General features: G+C 46.0%; 1 protein-coding gene across 3 annotated transcripts; it reads left to right on the plus strand.

Moving 5' to 3' along the window:
- The first annotated feature begins 766 nt into the window (after positions 1-766).
- Positions 767-8,944, plus strand: TMEM254 (transmembrane protein 254). 3 transcript variants are annotated; one of them, XR_005833237.1, is made up of 5 exons: positions 1,580-1,827; positions 3,487-3,590; positions 3,768-3,827; positions 6,274-7,332; positions 8,417-8,944. XR_005833237.1 is itself a non-coding variant. In XM_008696100.2 (4 exons), exons 1-4 carry the CDS (start codon positions 1,354-1,356, stop codon positions 6,392-6,394), a joined length of 375 nt encoding a protein of 124 aa, XP_008694322.1. In that variant the 5' UTR covers positions 767-1,353; the 3' UTR covers positions 6,395-8,022. The 3 variants fall into 3 exon arrangements, 2 of the variants coding, with proteins under 2 accessions (XP_008694322.1, XP_040480330.1); XM_008696100.2 differs by lacking the exons at positions 1,580-1,827; positions 8,417-8,944 and adding an exon at positions 767-1,443 and having other exon boundaries at positions 6,274-8,022; XM_040624396.1 differs by lacking the exon at positions 8,417-8,944 and having other exon boundaries at positions 6,274-8,022.
- Positions 8,945-17,983: the final 9,039 nt, after the last annotated feature.

Raw genomic sequence — 17,983 nt, forward strand, 5'->3', positions numbered from 1 at the left:
ATACAGCATGGTCCTGAAGAGTGCCAGAACACTCTGCTATGGTTTAATTTCCAGTATTCCACTTACATGATTTCGCACATATGTCTGTGCTGTTTCCTCTTCTTTCATGTGAAGGACAATAATCTAGCGGGTAGAGTTGTTCTCAGAATTAAACAAGCTAATCCTTCTAAATACAGTACTAAGAACAATGCCTCCAACAGAGTAAGCACTCAATCAAGATCAGCTATTGTTTTTACCTGCTTTTAAGGGCCATGTGCAGCAGCATTTTTCTCATGAAGTCTAATCAGAGCACACCTGGGTCTGACATGCCTCCCTGCTCGCATTGACGCTACAGTATTTAGCACAGGGCCTGACACAAAGGGTTAGTAATTATAAATAAAACTCAGAAAGCACTATGGGCCAGACGCTTTTGTGAGTGCTGTTATCATAGGTATTAACTGGGTTAATCCACCCAAAAGCGCTGAGGTAAGAACGGATAGGATATATCCCCATTTTACAGATGGAGAAACTAAGGCCCCCTATCAAGACTGAATACCTAACCTAACTGCAGTTTCATTCTCCACTCCCCTCTCCTTATGTAATCTTTAGCCAGTCACAGGAATTTCTTGGCCAACACTAAGGTAATCCCGATAGACCCCTTACTCTTTAGCTGGGCGACATTGCCTAAACCAACGCAATCCTTGCTAATAAATTCTTTTCTAATGCTCTCTCTCTGCCATTATAAAAACAAAACAAAACAAAACAAAACACTTTCCTTTTCCACAGCTCACCAGAGCTCCTTTCTACTTGCTAGATGGGTGCTGCCCCATTCATGAATCCTTCAAGAAAGCCAAAATGATCTTTCAAATTACTCGGTTGAATATTTGTTGTTCAATAGTGTCTGGTATACGCTTAGTCTTGGGATGGGGAGCCGTCCCTGCCCCCGCCCCCATGCTGAGAAAGCCTGGGCAACTGGTAGCAGAGTTAGGACTTAAACCCAGGTCGTCTATTCCACAGCCCCTGCTCATAAGTGCTGTGCGGTATGGCTCCATACATCTTCATTAACCAAGAGGAAGAGCATCACTGCTTTCGGACTCGCAGTTATTGGAGGCGGAAAGCACCGTCTATTCCAACGCCTTTCTCATAAGCCCGGGAAAGCGCCACTCACAGAGGGGGTCTCCCCTGGGAGACGCGACCAGCCCGGCAGGCCGGAGCCCAGCAAGCCCCGCTGCCAGAGTTCCCGAACCCGCAGATGCCTCCGGCTCCCGGGAAGGAGGAGGGAGCAGGGAGGAGCGCTCGCCCGGGCCCCGCCCCGCCTCCACCCCGCACGCGGCGGAGCGCCTGGTCTCGCGTTCTCGGGGGTGTGCCGCAACGATGGGGACGGCGGCGGGCGGTAAGGCGTACTTCCAGAGGGGCAGTCTGTTCTGGTTCACCGTCATCACCCTCTCCTTCGGGTATTACACGGTAAGAGCAGCAGCAGTAGAGTGCAGCCTCGCGAGGAAAGCGAACGCAGGGCCCGCATCCGCCTGCCCGAAGAGGTCGCGCAGGCGCAATCCGGCTCTGCGCACTCGGAGCCCAGGGGGAGGGGACTAGGCCCTAGAAGCAGACGCAGGCGCACTCGTCTGCCTGCTTCTTTCGCCGGTGCCCACGGTCCCGAGAAACCAGTTGCCCAGGCTTTCTCAGCATGGGGGCGGGGGCAGGGACGGCTCCCCATCCCAAGACTCAGTGTGCAGATCTTTCAAGATGGTGGTGACGAAGTCCGAGGCCGGCAGGGCTGCTTCCGCCTACTTCCGTCCGGCCAGACGTTTGCCCTCGCTGGTCACGGTCCTGGCGCTGGGCTATTTCGCGGTGAGGCGTGGGGCGGGGCGGCGCATCTCTTTTGGCCCGCCGGGCCCTCGTAGTGCGACAGGCGTCCTGGTAGCGAGGTCATGCGCCTGCGCCCCCGGCGGTTGCCTAGGTTACTAGCATAAGCGGAAGGTCGGTGGGCTCACAGGATGGTTTCTGCGTTCTGTGCGTTTGTGCGTTTGCGCGTTTGCGTTCTGGCCCCTCCACGGTTACTGCGACTTAACCGAGAGCGAGGAGAGTGACGCTGACAGGCTGCCGTGGGCCTGCTAGGTCAGGATAGGGCTTCCGAAGCAGAATGCTTGAGACGGTTGGAATTGTTTGGAAAACGGGGTTAAACCTAAAGGAGAAGTAGAGAGGTTGTGAGTGTAATGGCACAGACGTGGGATTAAGCAGACAGGATCTCTGCTGAGAGGAGGAGCGACTTTGGTCTGGCTGACAAGAGTTCGTTTAGAGGATAATAGGAAAGACGCCTGGAAAAGTAGGTTGGGGACTAAGTTGGTTAATTGTGAAGGGAGGCAAATCTGTTTAGATCTTGACCAGGAGATCCTGGACACTGGGACTTAGAAATGTGTTGTCGTGTCCACATTGTTGTTTGTTGTCAAATCTGATCTCCTTGGCTCTGATTTCCTCATACGTAAAATGGTGTTGAGCTGAAAATTTTCAAAGGTGCATTTCTGTTCTTTGATTCTGTGTTCCTGACTAGTTGGAAAATAAACGGAGGAAAGCTTTGGGGACTTCAAAGTGGGATATTATGGAGCTGGCAGGCGCTGCCCCTTCCGTTCCTTTTGGTTTTGGAGGATGCATTGATCATTTACACTTTATTTAAATTTTAGATGTGTAAAGCATAATGGGAAAGGTAGTACTGCTCTTGGCTGAGATCAGAATGGGACAATAAATTTTGAACCTGTTGGCACTTAATTCTCAGAAAAACCTAAACCGGCAGAGATTACAACACAGAGACTAAGGGAAAGTTGATCAGATAACAAAAACCTAGTGTGATTAGGTAGTTGCTGTTAGCACTTCACAGACTTGACCTACTTACTTTTCAACTCTGTGAAGTGGATCATGCCCAGTTTTAGATGTAGGAAAAGTGAAAGAAGAGGCAAGGATTCTAAATTAAATGGGAGGGGTGGGACACTTGGATGGCTCAGTCCATTAAGCATCTGCCTTCGGCTCAGGTTATGATCCCAGGGTACTGGGATCGAGTTCTGCATTGGGCTCCTTGCTCAGCGAGGACCCTGCTGCCCCCCTTGCTTGCTTGCTTGTGAGCTCTGTCTCTCTCTCTGACAAATAAAATCTTTTAAAAAAATTAATGGTTTGGCTCAAGCCATAGCTTCTGCAGGAAAGAAGCTAGCCAGGGCACAGAAACTTAAAATTTGTAACTTAAAATTAATAACTTGTATAAAATAATCTTTTTGGTGGAATTCACTAAGAAGTCTGATGGAATTCACTAAGAATAGAAGTCATCCAGCCTGGCCACTGAGTCTGATAACCACATAGCTTTTTAGAAAACAGAAGTGGAGAATGGAAGCCCAGATGACTTAGTTCAGAGAGTCTTTGGTCTCTAGTTTTTCTTGTAGAATCAAGACTGTTTATTCAAAAATAAGCATTTGCTGATTTAAGTGACCTAATAAATATTCTTTGCCTCTGGTTCTCTTGCAGTGGGCTGTCTTCTGGCCTCACAGTATCCCTTATCAGAGCCTCGGGCCCCTGGGCCTCTTCACTCAGTACTTGGTGGACCACCATCACAGCCTCCTGCACAGTGGGTAAGTAGGGCTCCGGAAATGGGATGTGGACCCTGCAGTGCCAATCCTACTGTAGATCTGGAAGGTGTGCACTTGCCTTTAGATACCTAAGAGTGTTGCTGGTTCACATTAGGGCACCGTTTTGAGGTTACATCAGCAGATAACCATCACCTTAAACTAGGCTGACTTTTGTTTCAGGTACTGGCTTGCCTGGCTGATTCATGTGGGAGAGTCCTTGTACGCCATGGTTTTGTGCAAGTAAGTGTTTTCAATAGGCCTTTATCGTTTTTCTCTTGGTATGTAATATAAGTTGAGAGTAGCCACATTTAAATAATTCATGTGTTTGTAGGCTGAGAGCATTCTCAGGGTAGAGTTGAATCTCCACACCTAAGACTGAGCCCAGCTCCAAAGGAGTCCTCAGTAACTATTTAATGAATGGATTCATTTCGTTTGTGTTAGCTGGTTAATTATTTAACTACTTAATTTAGATGATTTTTCTCATTAAGAAAAATTCTCTGTATAGCCCCACCTATAGCAGAAGATTTGGAGGTTGCCTTCTAGTTTGAAAAAGAGCCAATTTATTGACACAGGCCAATGATTTTCAGTCCTGGTTTCACAACTGAATCACCTAAGAAGCTTTCGGAAATACATGTCTGGTTTCCAGACCCAGAGATCCTGATTCGGTAGGCCTTGCCTCTGAAATGGGGATCCGTTCTTTTTGTCAAGCTCCACAAATAACTCTCGGGTGCACTGCAAGTTAGAAAAGCCTCTAAGCTCGACCCTACTCAGCCTAGTGGAGGTTAATACTATGTGAGGGTCCTAGGAAAGAGTCTCTTGACATTAGGACCTCATGTAAGCCTGCTTCTCCCTCTCCCCTCTGCTCTTGCTCTCTCTCACTCTCTCTCTCTCTCAAAGAAATAAATTTAAAAAAAAAGAAAAAAAAAGGGGAGGAAGAGCAGGCATAGAGAGCTTAGGTTACTATTGAAATCGTTTCTTTACGGTCTCGCATGTTGTCAGTCTATATCAGCACAAATACTCCTTTTGAATTATAAATGAACGAGTACATTTAAGTGAAGGTACATTTGTAGCCTCCCAGATGGCACTACCCAGCAGTAAAGGAATTGGTGAATTCCTTTTAACCGGAGAGAAGATTGGACTATACGTTTGACTTCATAGCCACCATAGTATAGGTACATATAGATAAAAGCTCTTCTATGAAGTTTTCCATTGTCACAAATGCCTGTTCTTCCATGTCTGTATGAATTTACCTCATTCATTTTATTGGTGCATAGCGTTCTATTATGTGGGTGTGCCTTCGTGAATTTCACAAATCCCCCCCGGGAGACTTTTAAGTCTCTCATTTTTATTATTATAAGTAATACGGCATGAACACAAATTTCTCATACATCCTGGCCCTTGCGTTGTTGCTGATTAAAGGAAAAGCTCTCAACACTTCGCATCATGTGTTTTCTAGGGTCTTGTAGACCTACACTGTCAGAATAAGGAACTTCCAGCCTATTTCTGAGTTTGCTGAGAACTTGTATTCAGAATGGGTGCTGCGATTTTTCCGATGCTTCTGCATTTATCAAGGTGATCACATGATTTTCCTCCTTTAATCTGTTAGTATGGAAAATTATATCATTTCTACATATATTGGTTTTAAATTTCGTTTTAAATTAGAAGTCGTCCGCATGAGACTTTATAGACAGATGAGACTAGCAAGCCATTCACTTTAGTTGGGTCATTTTCTTTTGAGCTCTGTTTTAAGCAGTTTAGTTTGAATGACAGCAAGAAGGTGTTTATTATTTCTATGTGCCAGGCCTTTTACTATGCACTTCGTGTATGTCATTTCATAAATCACCTCAAAACTTGCTGAGATAAATACTGATATTCCTATTTTCTTCTTTTTTTTTTTTTTTTAAGATTTTTATTTATTTGTTAGAGAGAGAGCACGAGGGGGCGGGGAGAGGGAGAAGCAGACTCCTGTCTGAGCAGGGAGCCCAATGCGAGACTCAGTCCCAGGACCCTGGGATCATGACCTGAACCGATGGCAGACACTTAGCTGACCGAGCCACCCAGGTGCCCTGATATTCCAGTTTTTCAGAGGAGGAAACAGATTCTGAGAGAGAGTGAGTGACTTGCACTGCGTCACAGCTAGTTGTTGGCCAAGCTAGGATTTACATTTACTCTACCTTCAAAACACTTCCTCTAAAGCCATCCTGCTGCTGGAGCTTTTTAACCCTATCCGCTCTTCGAATCTCATGAGAAATGGTTTTACAATACCGTGTCCTAGGCAGTAGCCACACTGCATCCTAAATGCACAAGAAAAATGAAAACTAACCATGTGAGTTAAGAAGCTGGAGGAAAATGGCAAAATAAACCTAATGAAAGTAAATAGAAGGAATACATTTTTTTTTTAAGATTTTATTTATTTATTTGACAGAGAGACAGCCAGCGAGAGAGGGAACACAAGCAGGGGGAGTGGGAGAGGAAGAAGCAGGCTCCAAGAAGCAGGCTCCTAGCGGAGCCGCCTGATGTGGGGCTCGATCCCAGAACGCCAGGATCACGCCCTGAGCCGAAGGCAGACGTTTAACAACTGCGCCACACAGGCGCCCCCAATTTTTTTTTTAATGGAAGACAGTAACTCTTATGAAACCATAACATTAAAATTCTGGTGGCTAAGGTTTTCTTTTTGTTTTTTTAGGTCTAAAGGCATCACGGATGGTCGGGCTCAACTACTGTGGTTCCTACAGACTTTCCTCTTTGGGATAGCATCTCTCTCCATCTTGATAGCTTACAGACCAAAACGCCAAAAACAAACTTAAAGAAGATATCCAAAAGCTTTCTCTATACTTTCGACATTCAACTTCACTGTTTCGGGGGTGGGGGGATGCGGGGGGATGCTGAGTTTACTTGATCATTGTACTTTCCAGAAATTGAAAACCCTCTAATTATTCATTATTCTTTTATACACTCTAGTTGAGCTTGACTAGATAATAGGAGAGGATTTAAGCTCTCCAGTTCTGCAGACTAACCTATTTGGCCGAGGGCTTCTAGCTCCCTTCTCGAGGCACTTGGCCGTGTTGGTGCTCTTTCTATCATCTGGTTTAAGCTGTGTACTAAAATTGCTCGTTGGTATAACTTTGCTCCCACCTTCTGACGAACACACCATACCCTTACCACCCCATCTTCGCTCTCCTTTCCCCAAATTTTTTCCACCTTTCTGAACCAAGACAGAGTGATGTTTCCACAACACATCAGTTCCACATACACTAGGCACCCGGGCAGCAGGATCTTATCCTCTCAAACCTGCGTTTCTCACACACCAAGAAAGATAAGGAAGCTAAGCAAGTGTCTGGAATGGGCCAGGCCGAGCAGTGACCTAGAGGCACAGAGGACACGCTGAGTACCAAGAGGAGAGGTCGGGGAATGCCTTCTCTGATTGTACCAGCCAGAGCCATCCTTTCCTCCACGTGGGCCCGAGGACACAGCACTCCGTGATGTGCAGGGGTCTGATGGCCACTGCTAGATGGTCAGGATCACATCTTAGCTTGAATTTTTTTTCCCAGCACCTGTCCCATTGCCTTGCACACACGTGTTCTATCAGTGTTTTCTGAACCACAGACCAAAACTGAATTAACTTTCCATTTGTTCAGTATCATTCCAGTTGTCATCTGAAAACTGCAGAACCCACTCAGTGTATTCTCAAAGAAAAGCACAGGACTGCCCTTGACTCGTGGTGCCCCCTTTCTGCGAGTGCCTGGTAGGAAACCCATGTCTTTTTCACACTTGCCTATTCTTAGCCATTTTCTCCGGACTCTAACATCTCCCTCCAGCTCCCGCTTACTCAAACACAGACGTTCCTGAGCCAGAGAGTCTAACTGGAAGCTAGGGACTACTTCTCCCACTCACCTGGTTAGACCTTTTTACTACTGACTGGTCAGCACAGGAGGGTTACTGCCTCTGTCCCCTGACCTTGGCAGAATGACTCTGTCACCTAGGAGCCATTAGGGTTCCTTTCTTGGAAGGCCACCTGCCTGTTCTCTAGGGACTAGACCTTATTTTTCTTCTATGAGGCAGTAAGACACGTTCTCTATTTTAAGCAAACATTTATGAGAGACAGTCCTTTCCCCTAAAAAAGAGACCCCCAAGTAAAACGACAACCCCTGAAAGATTACGGACTATGAATTGTTTCTGGCAGAGATGACTTTCTACAACTAAATCTCAGTTTTTCCTGTTTCTCTTGTCATGAAGGGGGTGGCCTTTTGGTAAAGAAAAAAATTTTTAATCATCGAGTTAAACATCCTGGAACTCCAACCCAGATTTTTTAAAAGCATGGTCCTCTCGAAAGAGAAATAGCAGTGACAGTAATATTAACGGTGACAGCAACAGTATGGCAGATTATTGAATGAAATGAATTAACTTGAATAAATGCTGTGAATTGTCTTCTCTATTCAAACGGTTTTTTTTCATATGTCCGTTTTGTTATATTGTCACACATTTGATTCTCCTTTTTTCCAAGTAGGCTCTATTACAGAACTGTTTGTACAGTTCAAATATCAAGGTTTTTCTTATTGATAAAGTAGACTGCCCTATTTGTAGGGCATATGCTCCTCGTTACGCTCATTCAGCTGCCCAGAGCCCACTTCACTCCACGCACACTGAGTCATGGGTGGACATGAGTGTCTCCTTTCAGTGTAGGATTTGTCCTCCTTTTGTCTTCATGTATATTTCATTCAACATCTGATACAGTCTAGGCAGCAAGCGAGAGGAGTATTTCTAGTTTTTAAATGCCAAAAATAAAAAAAATTCTGTCATCTCATTTGGGGTATTTCATGACTTCACAGCACAAAAGGATCGGAATGAACAAATGGGGCGGGTCCTTTGATGGACCCATAGGCGGCATCGCATCGAGGTGAAGTAACTCCTCACGGACGCCAGACTCCAACCGCATCTTGAGTTTCTCTCATCCTCCGCAGCCCGGGAGTTGAGAAGTCAAGTCTGTGAAGCAAAAAATGAACAGAAAAATGTGGACGTTGTCTTTGTGCTGAAGCCGTAATGACTGGTGTCCCAGGAGAAACCTCCTTGTTGAGCTGGGATGAGAAAAGGCCAGAGGCATCTTGACGGATTCAACCGCGGAAGGCAGACAAACTAAACTGTGTTCTTACCTCTTGCCCCTCCCCCAAAGATGTCAAGAGCAGTATAGCTCGGAAGAATGAAAAAGAAAGGACTCGTGGAAAAACCCACGACCAATGACCTCAGTGCTTCAACGGTCACAGGCCAGTGTGCCGTGTTTCCTTGTAAACACGCCCCTTGCTCAGGACCCTGTGCCACCCACATCTAAACATGTTTTTCAAGCCATGGTTTTAAAACAAGTCTTGCGCTTACGAGGTCATATTCCAGGCGTGTAAGGAGGTTCTTTGGCAAAACAACTTGCCATCTGAGAGCACTACGTGTTTACACGGAGGGTCTGAAAAAAGAGAAGTTGGAGAACCTGCCTTTGAGATGAGAGAACACAGTGCAGTCGCGTTTTTGTCTTTGCCTGGGCCCTTCCTGGAGCCTTGTTCCTCAAAGCTCTTCGCTCAGCGTAAATATGTACCCCGTGCCCGTATTGGCACAGGCAGAAAGATGCTAGGCCGCTGAGTAAAGTACTTGTAAACGTAGGAGCCCTCTCTCTGCAAGGCTGCCTGTCCACCTCAAATTGGGAATTATCCATTCTCTTTCACTGTTGGGCAGTGAGAGACTATAATTATTTCACATTTCTCTCTGAAGAAATCTATCCTGCTTCCGCAGTGGATACTTGAAAATCCTAGTCAGAATACTGTAATTGTCATTTCTTCTTTTTTTTTTTAATTTATTTGCCAGAGAGTGAGAGAGCACAAGCAGGGGGAGCTGCAGGCAGAGGGAGAAGCAGATTCCCCGCTGAGCAAGGAGCCCGATGCGGGACTCGATCCCAGAACCCGGGATCACAATCTGAGCCAAAGGCAGATGTCACCAACTGAGTTACCCAGGCGTCCCCTGTATTTGTAATTTCTGTAAACATTTTAAGATGGCTCCTAAACTTAATAGGATTGAGTATATCAATTGCCTCATTTTTGTTTGTAGTGAATCATGATGGGGGATGAGGGAAAATGCCTTTGACACCCTAATACTATTCAGGGAAATGTTCATGACGGTGTCAGGGGTGGGAGAGTCTGTGTTGTGTGAATGGAGGTCTGGGTCCTTGGATTCCCCATGAAAAGACTCACGTGGGGCTCCGTGCCCCAATAGACGCAGCGAGCGGGAGGGTAGCAAGCACAAAGCAGTTCATTACAGCACAGTGCACTGTCAGGGTGGGAGGGCGGGCAGGGTCCTCCAAGTGGTTGTTTTGAAATTGGTTATTATTGGGTCATCCTGGGCTGGGAAGAGCTTCGAAGTACAGGGGGGTGGTCTCTAAAGGAGGCTGCTTCCAATCTTTTGGGAAACTCCTCCCACAGGTTGGGAGGGGAAGTTTTTAACCCTGCAAGCTTTGTCCCAGAAGGGTCAGGCCCGCCTTTCTCCCTGGGCGGGAGAGGCTGTACCCGCAATGCAAATGCATTGTAATGAGTCTAGGGGTTACCCTGGGGCAGAGATGGAAGGGGAGAGGCCTGTTCTGCACCTGCGGCTCTTGATCTATGAGGCCCAAGGTCTTGGAAGCCCCAAGGTCAGGATGTTGAGCTCCCAGGCTTACAGTGTGTAGCATTTTTTACATCACCATCCATGCCTCCAGCTCTAAGTCTCTGTCATTCCCCTTCAAGGATTTGGGATTCGGCTTCAGGGCATTCCTTCCACTGCTCAGATCTAGCTTCCATCTAACAAAAGAACTTTACTTTTTCTTTGTACCAAGCTGTTGCTCGAGATGTTCCTAGTAAACAGAAATTCGTTAATAAAATTGCCACTAGAATTGAAATCTTGACGTTGCTACAAATGAGAGTAATGGCATCTATAATATAGAGAATCATTCCCTAAACCTCAGGCATGTAGCAACACTAGTCATGTCTATACTACACATAATTCGCTTTAAAAAATCTTCCTAGGCAAGAATAACTATGGCAGGTGAGAATTCTACCGCTGAACCACCCATGCACCTCGGCAAGAATAACTATGAAATGCCCCACTTGGTTTGTTCATTATACTTTTTCTCTGATACATATGAGAATGATGTACAATTATTACGAAATCACCATGCACATCAGTGATACATTCGGCAAACTGTAACAATTTAAAAGTATTCCACTACTCGATGAGACTGAAGTGTGGCATTTAAGCTGGCTGTAGCCACAGGATTTTAGCATGTTCGTCGCCGTTGTGGAGCTCACTTCATGATTAAAGAAGAGTTAAGAACGATTTTACACTGTGGCTGGGATGACAACAGGATGGTAAATTTAAGTGAAATAATTTAGATAAAGCAATTTTTAAACTACAACATACTAGGTAATAGTTTTACTGGAAGGTTGTCAATCGCCCACAACGCATCCTGTGCTGCCCAAACTCAACCACGCCAATGGGTCACGTGCAATCTCGCAGAAACGCAGGCACAATGTGTGCGTGGCGTGCGCTGGGGGGCAGTAGGCTAAGTCAGCCGGTCATGACATTAAGTTGAAATAGTTGCCTTTTTTAAGGGGAAATATACTGATACGTTTAGGAAAATAATTGGACCAAATAAACACGAACTGAGGAATTAGGTGCAAGAGCCATACGAACAAAAATAGGGTATATAATTGCTTTTATTTGAAAAATGTTAAACCCTCAGGGAAGCTACATGAAGAGTACAGACAAAATCCATATGCCCTTCAGCTCCCGGGGTCACCAGTTTGTAACATTTTGCCATATTTGCTTTACCCCTCTCTCTCTCCCTCCCTGTAGAATTGCTTCTTTTTCTCCCCTGGATCACTTGAGAGCAGTTGCAGACACCACTGAGCTTGCCTTCAGCCCTGTGTCTCCCAAGAACACAAGCGTTGTGTTACATAATTGTTACACCCGGGAAATTTTTTAAAATATTTTTTTATTATGTTAGTCACCATACAGTACATCCCTGGTTTTTGATGTAAAGTTTGATGATTCATTAGTTGCGTATAACACCCAGTGCACCATGCAATACTTGCCTTCCCCACCACCCATCACCAGCCCATCCCATTCCCCCACCCCCCTCCCGTCTGAAGCCCTGTTTGTTTCTCAGAGTCCATAGTCTCTCACACACCCGGGAAATTTAACATTATCCTCTACACGGTTCAGATTCAAATCTCCCCCATTGTGCCGATGATGTCATTCAGAGCCTCTGGCTCTGGCACAGTGGGGGTGGGAGAGACCTGGATCCCACCCAGAACCACACAAAGTATTTAGTTGTCAGGTTTCCTTAGGCTCTTTAATCTAGAAGAGTGTCTAGCCTTTTGCTTTTGTGTTTGTTTCTGTCTTTAACAACTGACGGTTTTGAAGCGCCCAGCCAGCCATGTTGCAGAACGGCCCCAATTTTGTCTGCCTCCTCGCGATCAGACTGAAGTGAAAGGCGCGAGGAGGGGCCCAGCCAGGTCCTTTCCAGTGCATCACATCGAGAGACACGTGGGGATGTTTGTCCCAGTATCGATGATGCTCAATTTCATTACTTGGTTAAGTTCGTTTTCTCCATTTTAAAGGTATCCCCCCCAGCCTTGAATTAATACAGCACGTGCGGGCTGATACTTCAAAGCACATGACCATGGTTGAAGTATCCATTGATGATTCTCGCCTCAACCAGTTTTTACCATGATGCTTGTAAACTGGTGATTTTCCTATTTCTGCCATTTCTTCTACATTTATTAGTTGGCATTCTGCAAAGAAGAGATTTCCTTTCTCCTTGCTCCACCTACTTTCATTTATTTGCTCATTTAATATTGGAGGCGTCACTATGAGCTTACAGATTCTTTTTAATTTTTTTTTTTTAAGATTTTACTTATTTGGGGGCGCCTGGGTAGTGCAGCGGTTAAGCACCTGCCTTTGGCTCAGGGCGTGATCCCAGCGTTGTGGGTTCGAGCCCCACATCAGGCTCCTCCACTAAGAGCCTGCTTCTTCCTCTCCCACTCTCCCTGCTTGTGTTCCCTCTCGCGCTGGCTGTCTCTCTCTGTCAAATAAATAAATAAAATCTTAAAAAAAAAAAGATTTTACTTATTTGTCAGAGAGAGAGAGCAGCAGCAGGCAGAGGGAGAAGCAGACTCCCTGCTGAGCAAGGAGCCCGATGTGGGGCTCGATCCCAGAACCCTGGGATCATGACCTGAGCGGAAAACAGATGCCCAGCTGACTGAGCCACCCAGGCGTCCCAGATTCTTTTTAATTTTATATATTAGAAACCATTTCTATCATTATTTATTTTGATGTTCCAAGTTGGCACTCCAAGGTGGTTCCCGTGTCCTTTTGAAATGTTCTTATCCGTTTTTGAGTATTTTCAACAAACTTCTTTTCCTACGCAAGCCGTAGAATCAGCCATTTCTCCAAGCTGTTTGGCTGCCTAATTTAATTGAAGAAAAGTATTTAGAAACTAAGATCTGGCGTGTTCCTTGCTGTCAAGGGTGCAAAGGCTGTAGTATCATTCAGAGGACAGACTTAAGGACATAGGTTTTTTGTTTATTTATTTATTTATTTATTTATTTATTTATTTTTAAAGATTTTATTTATTAATTTGACAGAGATAGAGACAGCCAGCGAGAGAGGGAACCCAAGCAGGGGGAGTGGGAGAGGAAGAAGCAGGCTCCCAGCAGAGGATCCTGACGTGGGGCTCGATCCCAGGACTCCGGGATCACGCCCTGAGCCGAAGGCAGATGCCCAACGACTGAGCCACCCAGGCGCCCCAGTTTTTTTGTTTTGTTTTAATCAGGAGTTGAAACTGATACCTTGTCACTGCAATTCTGTGCCCCAGGGCTCTGCCTGTCCCTGAGCCTCTGTGCTGCCACTGTGAGAGCGAGAGCCATAGTTTGAACAGCAGTGTATTTTCTCTTTTTTTCCCCCAAGACATTCTCTTTTTTAAAAAAAATTATTTGAGAGGGAGAGAGAGCAGAGAGAGAGAGCACAAGCTGGGGGAGGAGCAGCAGAGGAAGAAGCAGACTCCCGCTGAGGAGGGACCCCAATGTGGGGCTCGATCCCAAGACCCTGAGATCATGACCTGAGCCAAAGGCAGATGGTTAACTGACTCAGCCACCCAGGCACCCCAACAACAAACTTTTTTTGCATGCATTTGAGCCTTTCACTATATTATGACATACATAATGGAGTTATATTTATGTCTCCTTTGTGAATATGCTACTCATTGGTTTGGTATTTCAGTTCGGTTTCGGGTTCATTTGCTAATTTGTATTCAATTTCAGGGCTTTCTTTTCCCTAGCCTTGTTAATTTTATCTTACATCCTTTAACATACAAGACATCGACGAAGTTCAAAAGGCAAAACTATATAAAAAGATAAATTTGGAGAGGTCTTATTCCATTCTCCATCTCTACCCTCTCCTACAGGTAACATTAGGGGGGAAAGTTAAACATGAAGTCTCCTGCCAACCCAGAAAATCCTCTTCACAAATGTAGAAAAGAAAGAAAAGCGTTTTATTATTGAATAAGCACTAAACCAGACTGCGATGTGCATCCGTGCATGAGATTGCAAAGACAGAAAGAAATCTCACCCTTCTATGCAGCCAAGCGTACACCCCATTCCACACGCGTTCTCAAGACAAACCACAACTAGTCCTCCCAAGAGGATCCGACAGCACCCTGTACTGTATTTTGTTCACAGTTCCTCCCAAACTCACATGGTAATTGGGGTGACCACCCATATTAATTACCTTCATTGTAAGGGAAGATAAGACATCTATCTCTAATGATGAGCAGGTAGTCACGGTGTCATGGAGTAGGGTCCTTGGCTTTTGAGTGACAGCTCTGTCCACATTGTTACCCAGTACCTATTACCTATGTCACCATGGGTGAGTTTCATCATCCCTTTGAGTCTCGGTGTCTACTCCCTTCTTGTTTTATTTCCTTTTATGCCCATGTCCCTTCTGCCCCCATTCCCAGGCAACAATTCCAATGTGTTGCTGTGCATGCATTCTTGCGAAATGTACATTGTTGTTTTGTGAACAAGTATCTTTAATGTAAATGAATCATATTGTGATATACCAGGACTTAAAGACCCGATCATGTTGCAATATGTCAATTGCTACTAAACTTTGGCCTCTTGAGAAGAACTTCCAGGACATCGTGAGTTTAGTAACTTGATCTGATTTTCATTTACTTTCTGACAATTTGCCAACAAGAGCTGAGTTGCTCACATGCCGTGTTGCTCCCTTGGAGGGGGAAAAAGCTGTCTCCAGGACAGTGTGAGAAGCAGCTGGAACCTATCCGTCTGTGAACAAGACAGGTAACAACAGAAAAAGAAAATCCAGACTGGCCAACTAGCAGAGCTCAACTTGGATGCCTCCAAAAATCGACCTTAATTTTGCTCAACTTAGAATGGCATTAAACTACTCAGGATATGAGCTGAAATCATGCTTGTAGTCATGCTGGAAGGGCCTGCAGAAATTTTCAGCTGGACACCCCCCTCATCTTACAGTAGGAGAAACTGAGTGCCGGTGAAGCAAGGTGACCACCAGTGTCATCCAGCCAGTTTGAGGGCAGACCTAGGTTCCTGAATCCTCCATATTTCCCCAAGCTGCCTGCCAGCAGTGTTGGTTGAAACATCCAAAGTCTTGTTCTCAACGGCATGCCTCACCGCCCAAATATTTTACACATATTGTCCAGGAATGGTGCATGAAGAGTGAGAATTATTTCCATCACTGTCTGCCCTAAACCCCTACATCCTGCTCATGTATGGGTGCCTGCCTTTGATACGGTCTCCATAGCAATGGGTAAATATTGCGAACACTCTGCAGACCCAGGGGTTTTCTTGCCATTGATTAAAGACGCAGCAATAATATGCTGCATATGTGTACGGAATAGGGGTATTTATAGCATTTACGAAGCTTTAACATCTGCACTCTTGGCAAGTTTGCTGGGCTTATGTGCTGGGTATTACAGAATATTTCCTAGGAAACGGAAAATAAATATATTATGGAATTTCAGTGTTCCGTGTGTCACTCGTGTTGTCCTGGTGTCCTGTCACGCCTGTTGCAAAACCTGCCGTCGGCCACAGGCCCGAATTCCTTAAGTAGTCCCATGACACCCTTTGAAAATGCAGGAATCTCACAGAATGGCTTCTATGTTAATAATAGTAAGAGCAAACGTGAATCGAACTCTCACTGGGAGCCATGCATTTTGCTTACAGCCTTGCTTGCATTCCTTCCTGTAAACCTCACTAACCCTTAGGAAGTAAGCACTGCTTCCATTTTCCCAGTTAGAAAACTGGGGCTAAGGAAATTAGTAGCTCTTTAACAGTCAGAACCAGGGAGTGGTAGAACCAGGAATCAAGCCTGGATCCCCCTGAGTCCAAGGCCCACGTTTGTAATGTGCGTTCATGGCCCATTGGTTCTGGATGACAGATGCAAACATAGCATAAAATCATTCCTTGGTGTTAATATACTCATGGTGAAATACACGGCTCCATGAAACACACATTCAAAATGGACTCCACCATCTAATTCCTTAGATAGAAATTATTCCATCTGTACTTCAAGCAAGGGGTCCATTTGAAATGTCTCTTTGAAATGGCATCGAGTAGGAAAGACATCTCCATCTGAACTTGAGTCTGACCAGGGACTGGCTAGGAGCCGCTGGGGAGACAGCCTCCAGGAGGTTGGCGGTCACCACCACATGCAGACCAGGCGGATCAGGGAGGTAAACAGACACTGGCCTTCAGGGCCTGTGAGCCAGAGACCGGGCACCTTCAAGCAGGATCAAGGTGGAGATTAAGAGGCTACTGGGACTAGAGAGGGCTGGGCAACCAAGAGGGTGTGCCTGGGAAAGGACGAAGCTGAATCAGCCGTGTGATATTGAGTCAGGGGGAGGGGATTGTTTTGCAGAATGTAGCAAGGACAGCTCGGCCTTCATCATTTAGAAGTTCCAAAGTGGTTCGTATCCTGGGGTCCACGGATGGATCAGTGAGCCTTTAATATTGTCTGGGATCCAAAGGGCCCAGCAAACATCCTGGGGCCTCCAGGAACTGGTCTTTGAGGAGGGTGGGGGGCACTGGGGCATGCAGCACCAGGCTCTCAGATGCACTACAGAAAATGGACCTAGGAAGACCGGAAGGCAAAAGAGGACAGCAGCTGCCATGTAACTAGCCACGGAACCCTCAACAAATCATTTCACCTCTTGAACCTGGGTTTCCTCACGAGGCAGTTAAAGTTCATGATTTATAAATTTCCAGCTTTTCAATTCCTTGAAATTCCAGAAGCACTACTCACTAGTGCAACAATTTACTGGGATACGTAGTGAGTTCCCCGTCGCTGGTAGTATTCAAGCAGAGTGAGAATAGCCACTTGTCTAGTATGGCCCTAGAGAGAATTCCTACATTAGGTAGGAAGTTAAGATTTGAACTTGAATAATAAAAACAACAACAACAATAATATTATTATTATTGATTAAGTAGGTAATATATGCCCAGCACTGTTCCAAACATTGACACACATCGCATCTGGGGTATTATTAACATTCTCATTTTGCAGAGGACACTCAGACCAGAGACAGCCAGTTGCTTCCCAGAGATCTCACAGCTACAAAGAGGCAGAGCTGAGATGGAAACCATGTTGCTCTGACTCCCCCACATCTAAACCACTGCCCTTCATTCCGCCTTCGGCCTCTGCGGTCCTGGGGATAGGCATGCCCTCCCCGGGCCTGGGTTCTGCGTGCGAGGCGCTGCGGCGCCTCCAACTGGAGTGGGGCGGGATGCAGACGGCGGGCTTGCCAGCGAGGCTGCTTTCCCAGGCTTGCTGCCCGGAGCAGGAAAGTGGCCATCCGCGCCGGGAACCTCAGACGCTCTGGGCCCCTCTCACCCACCACCTCCCTTCGCAGAGGGGAAGGCTAACGCCCAGAAAGAGTGAGCTAAGGATCCAAACTCACCCAGCTGGGTACCTGAGTGGCTCAGTGGGTTAAATGTGTGGTTTTCGGTTCAGGTCATGATCATCAGGACCTGGGATCGAGTCCCGCATGGGGCTCCTTGTTCAGCGAGGAGCCTGCTGCTCCCAAGGCTTGTGCTCTCTCTCTCTGATGAAAAAAGTAAATAAATAAAACAATGAAAAAAGTCAAACTCACAGAGCAAGTAAGAGACAGAGTTGGGAAACCAGCTGCCGTGCACCCTGCCTTCCAGGCCAGGGCTTGACGTTTTGTTTGGTTTTGTTTTTCCCAAGCCACATTACTGCGGTGGCTCACAGACGTCACCGACAGTCCCTCGGTTCTGAGATCTGAAGAGACATATTTTCTCAGGAAGGCGCGCGGATCAACCACAGCA

The sequence above is a fragment of the Ursus maritimus genome, unplaced genomic scaffold, assembly GCF_017311325.1.
Source record: "Ursus maritimus isolate PB19 unplaced genomic scaffold, ASM1731132v1 scaffold_7, whole genome shotgun sequence".
NCBI classification, from domain to species: Eukaryota; Metazoa; Chordata; class Mammalia; order Carnivora; family Ursidae; genus Ursus; species Ursus maritimus.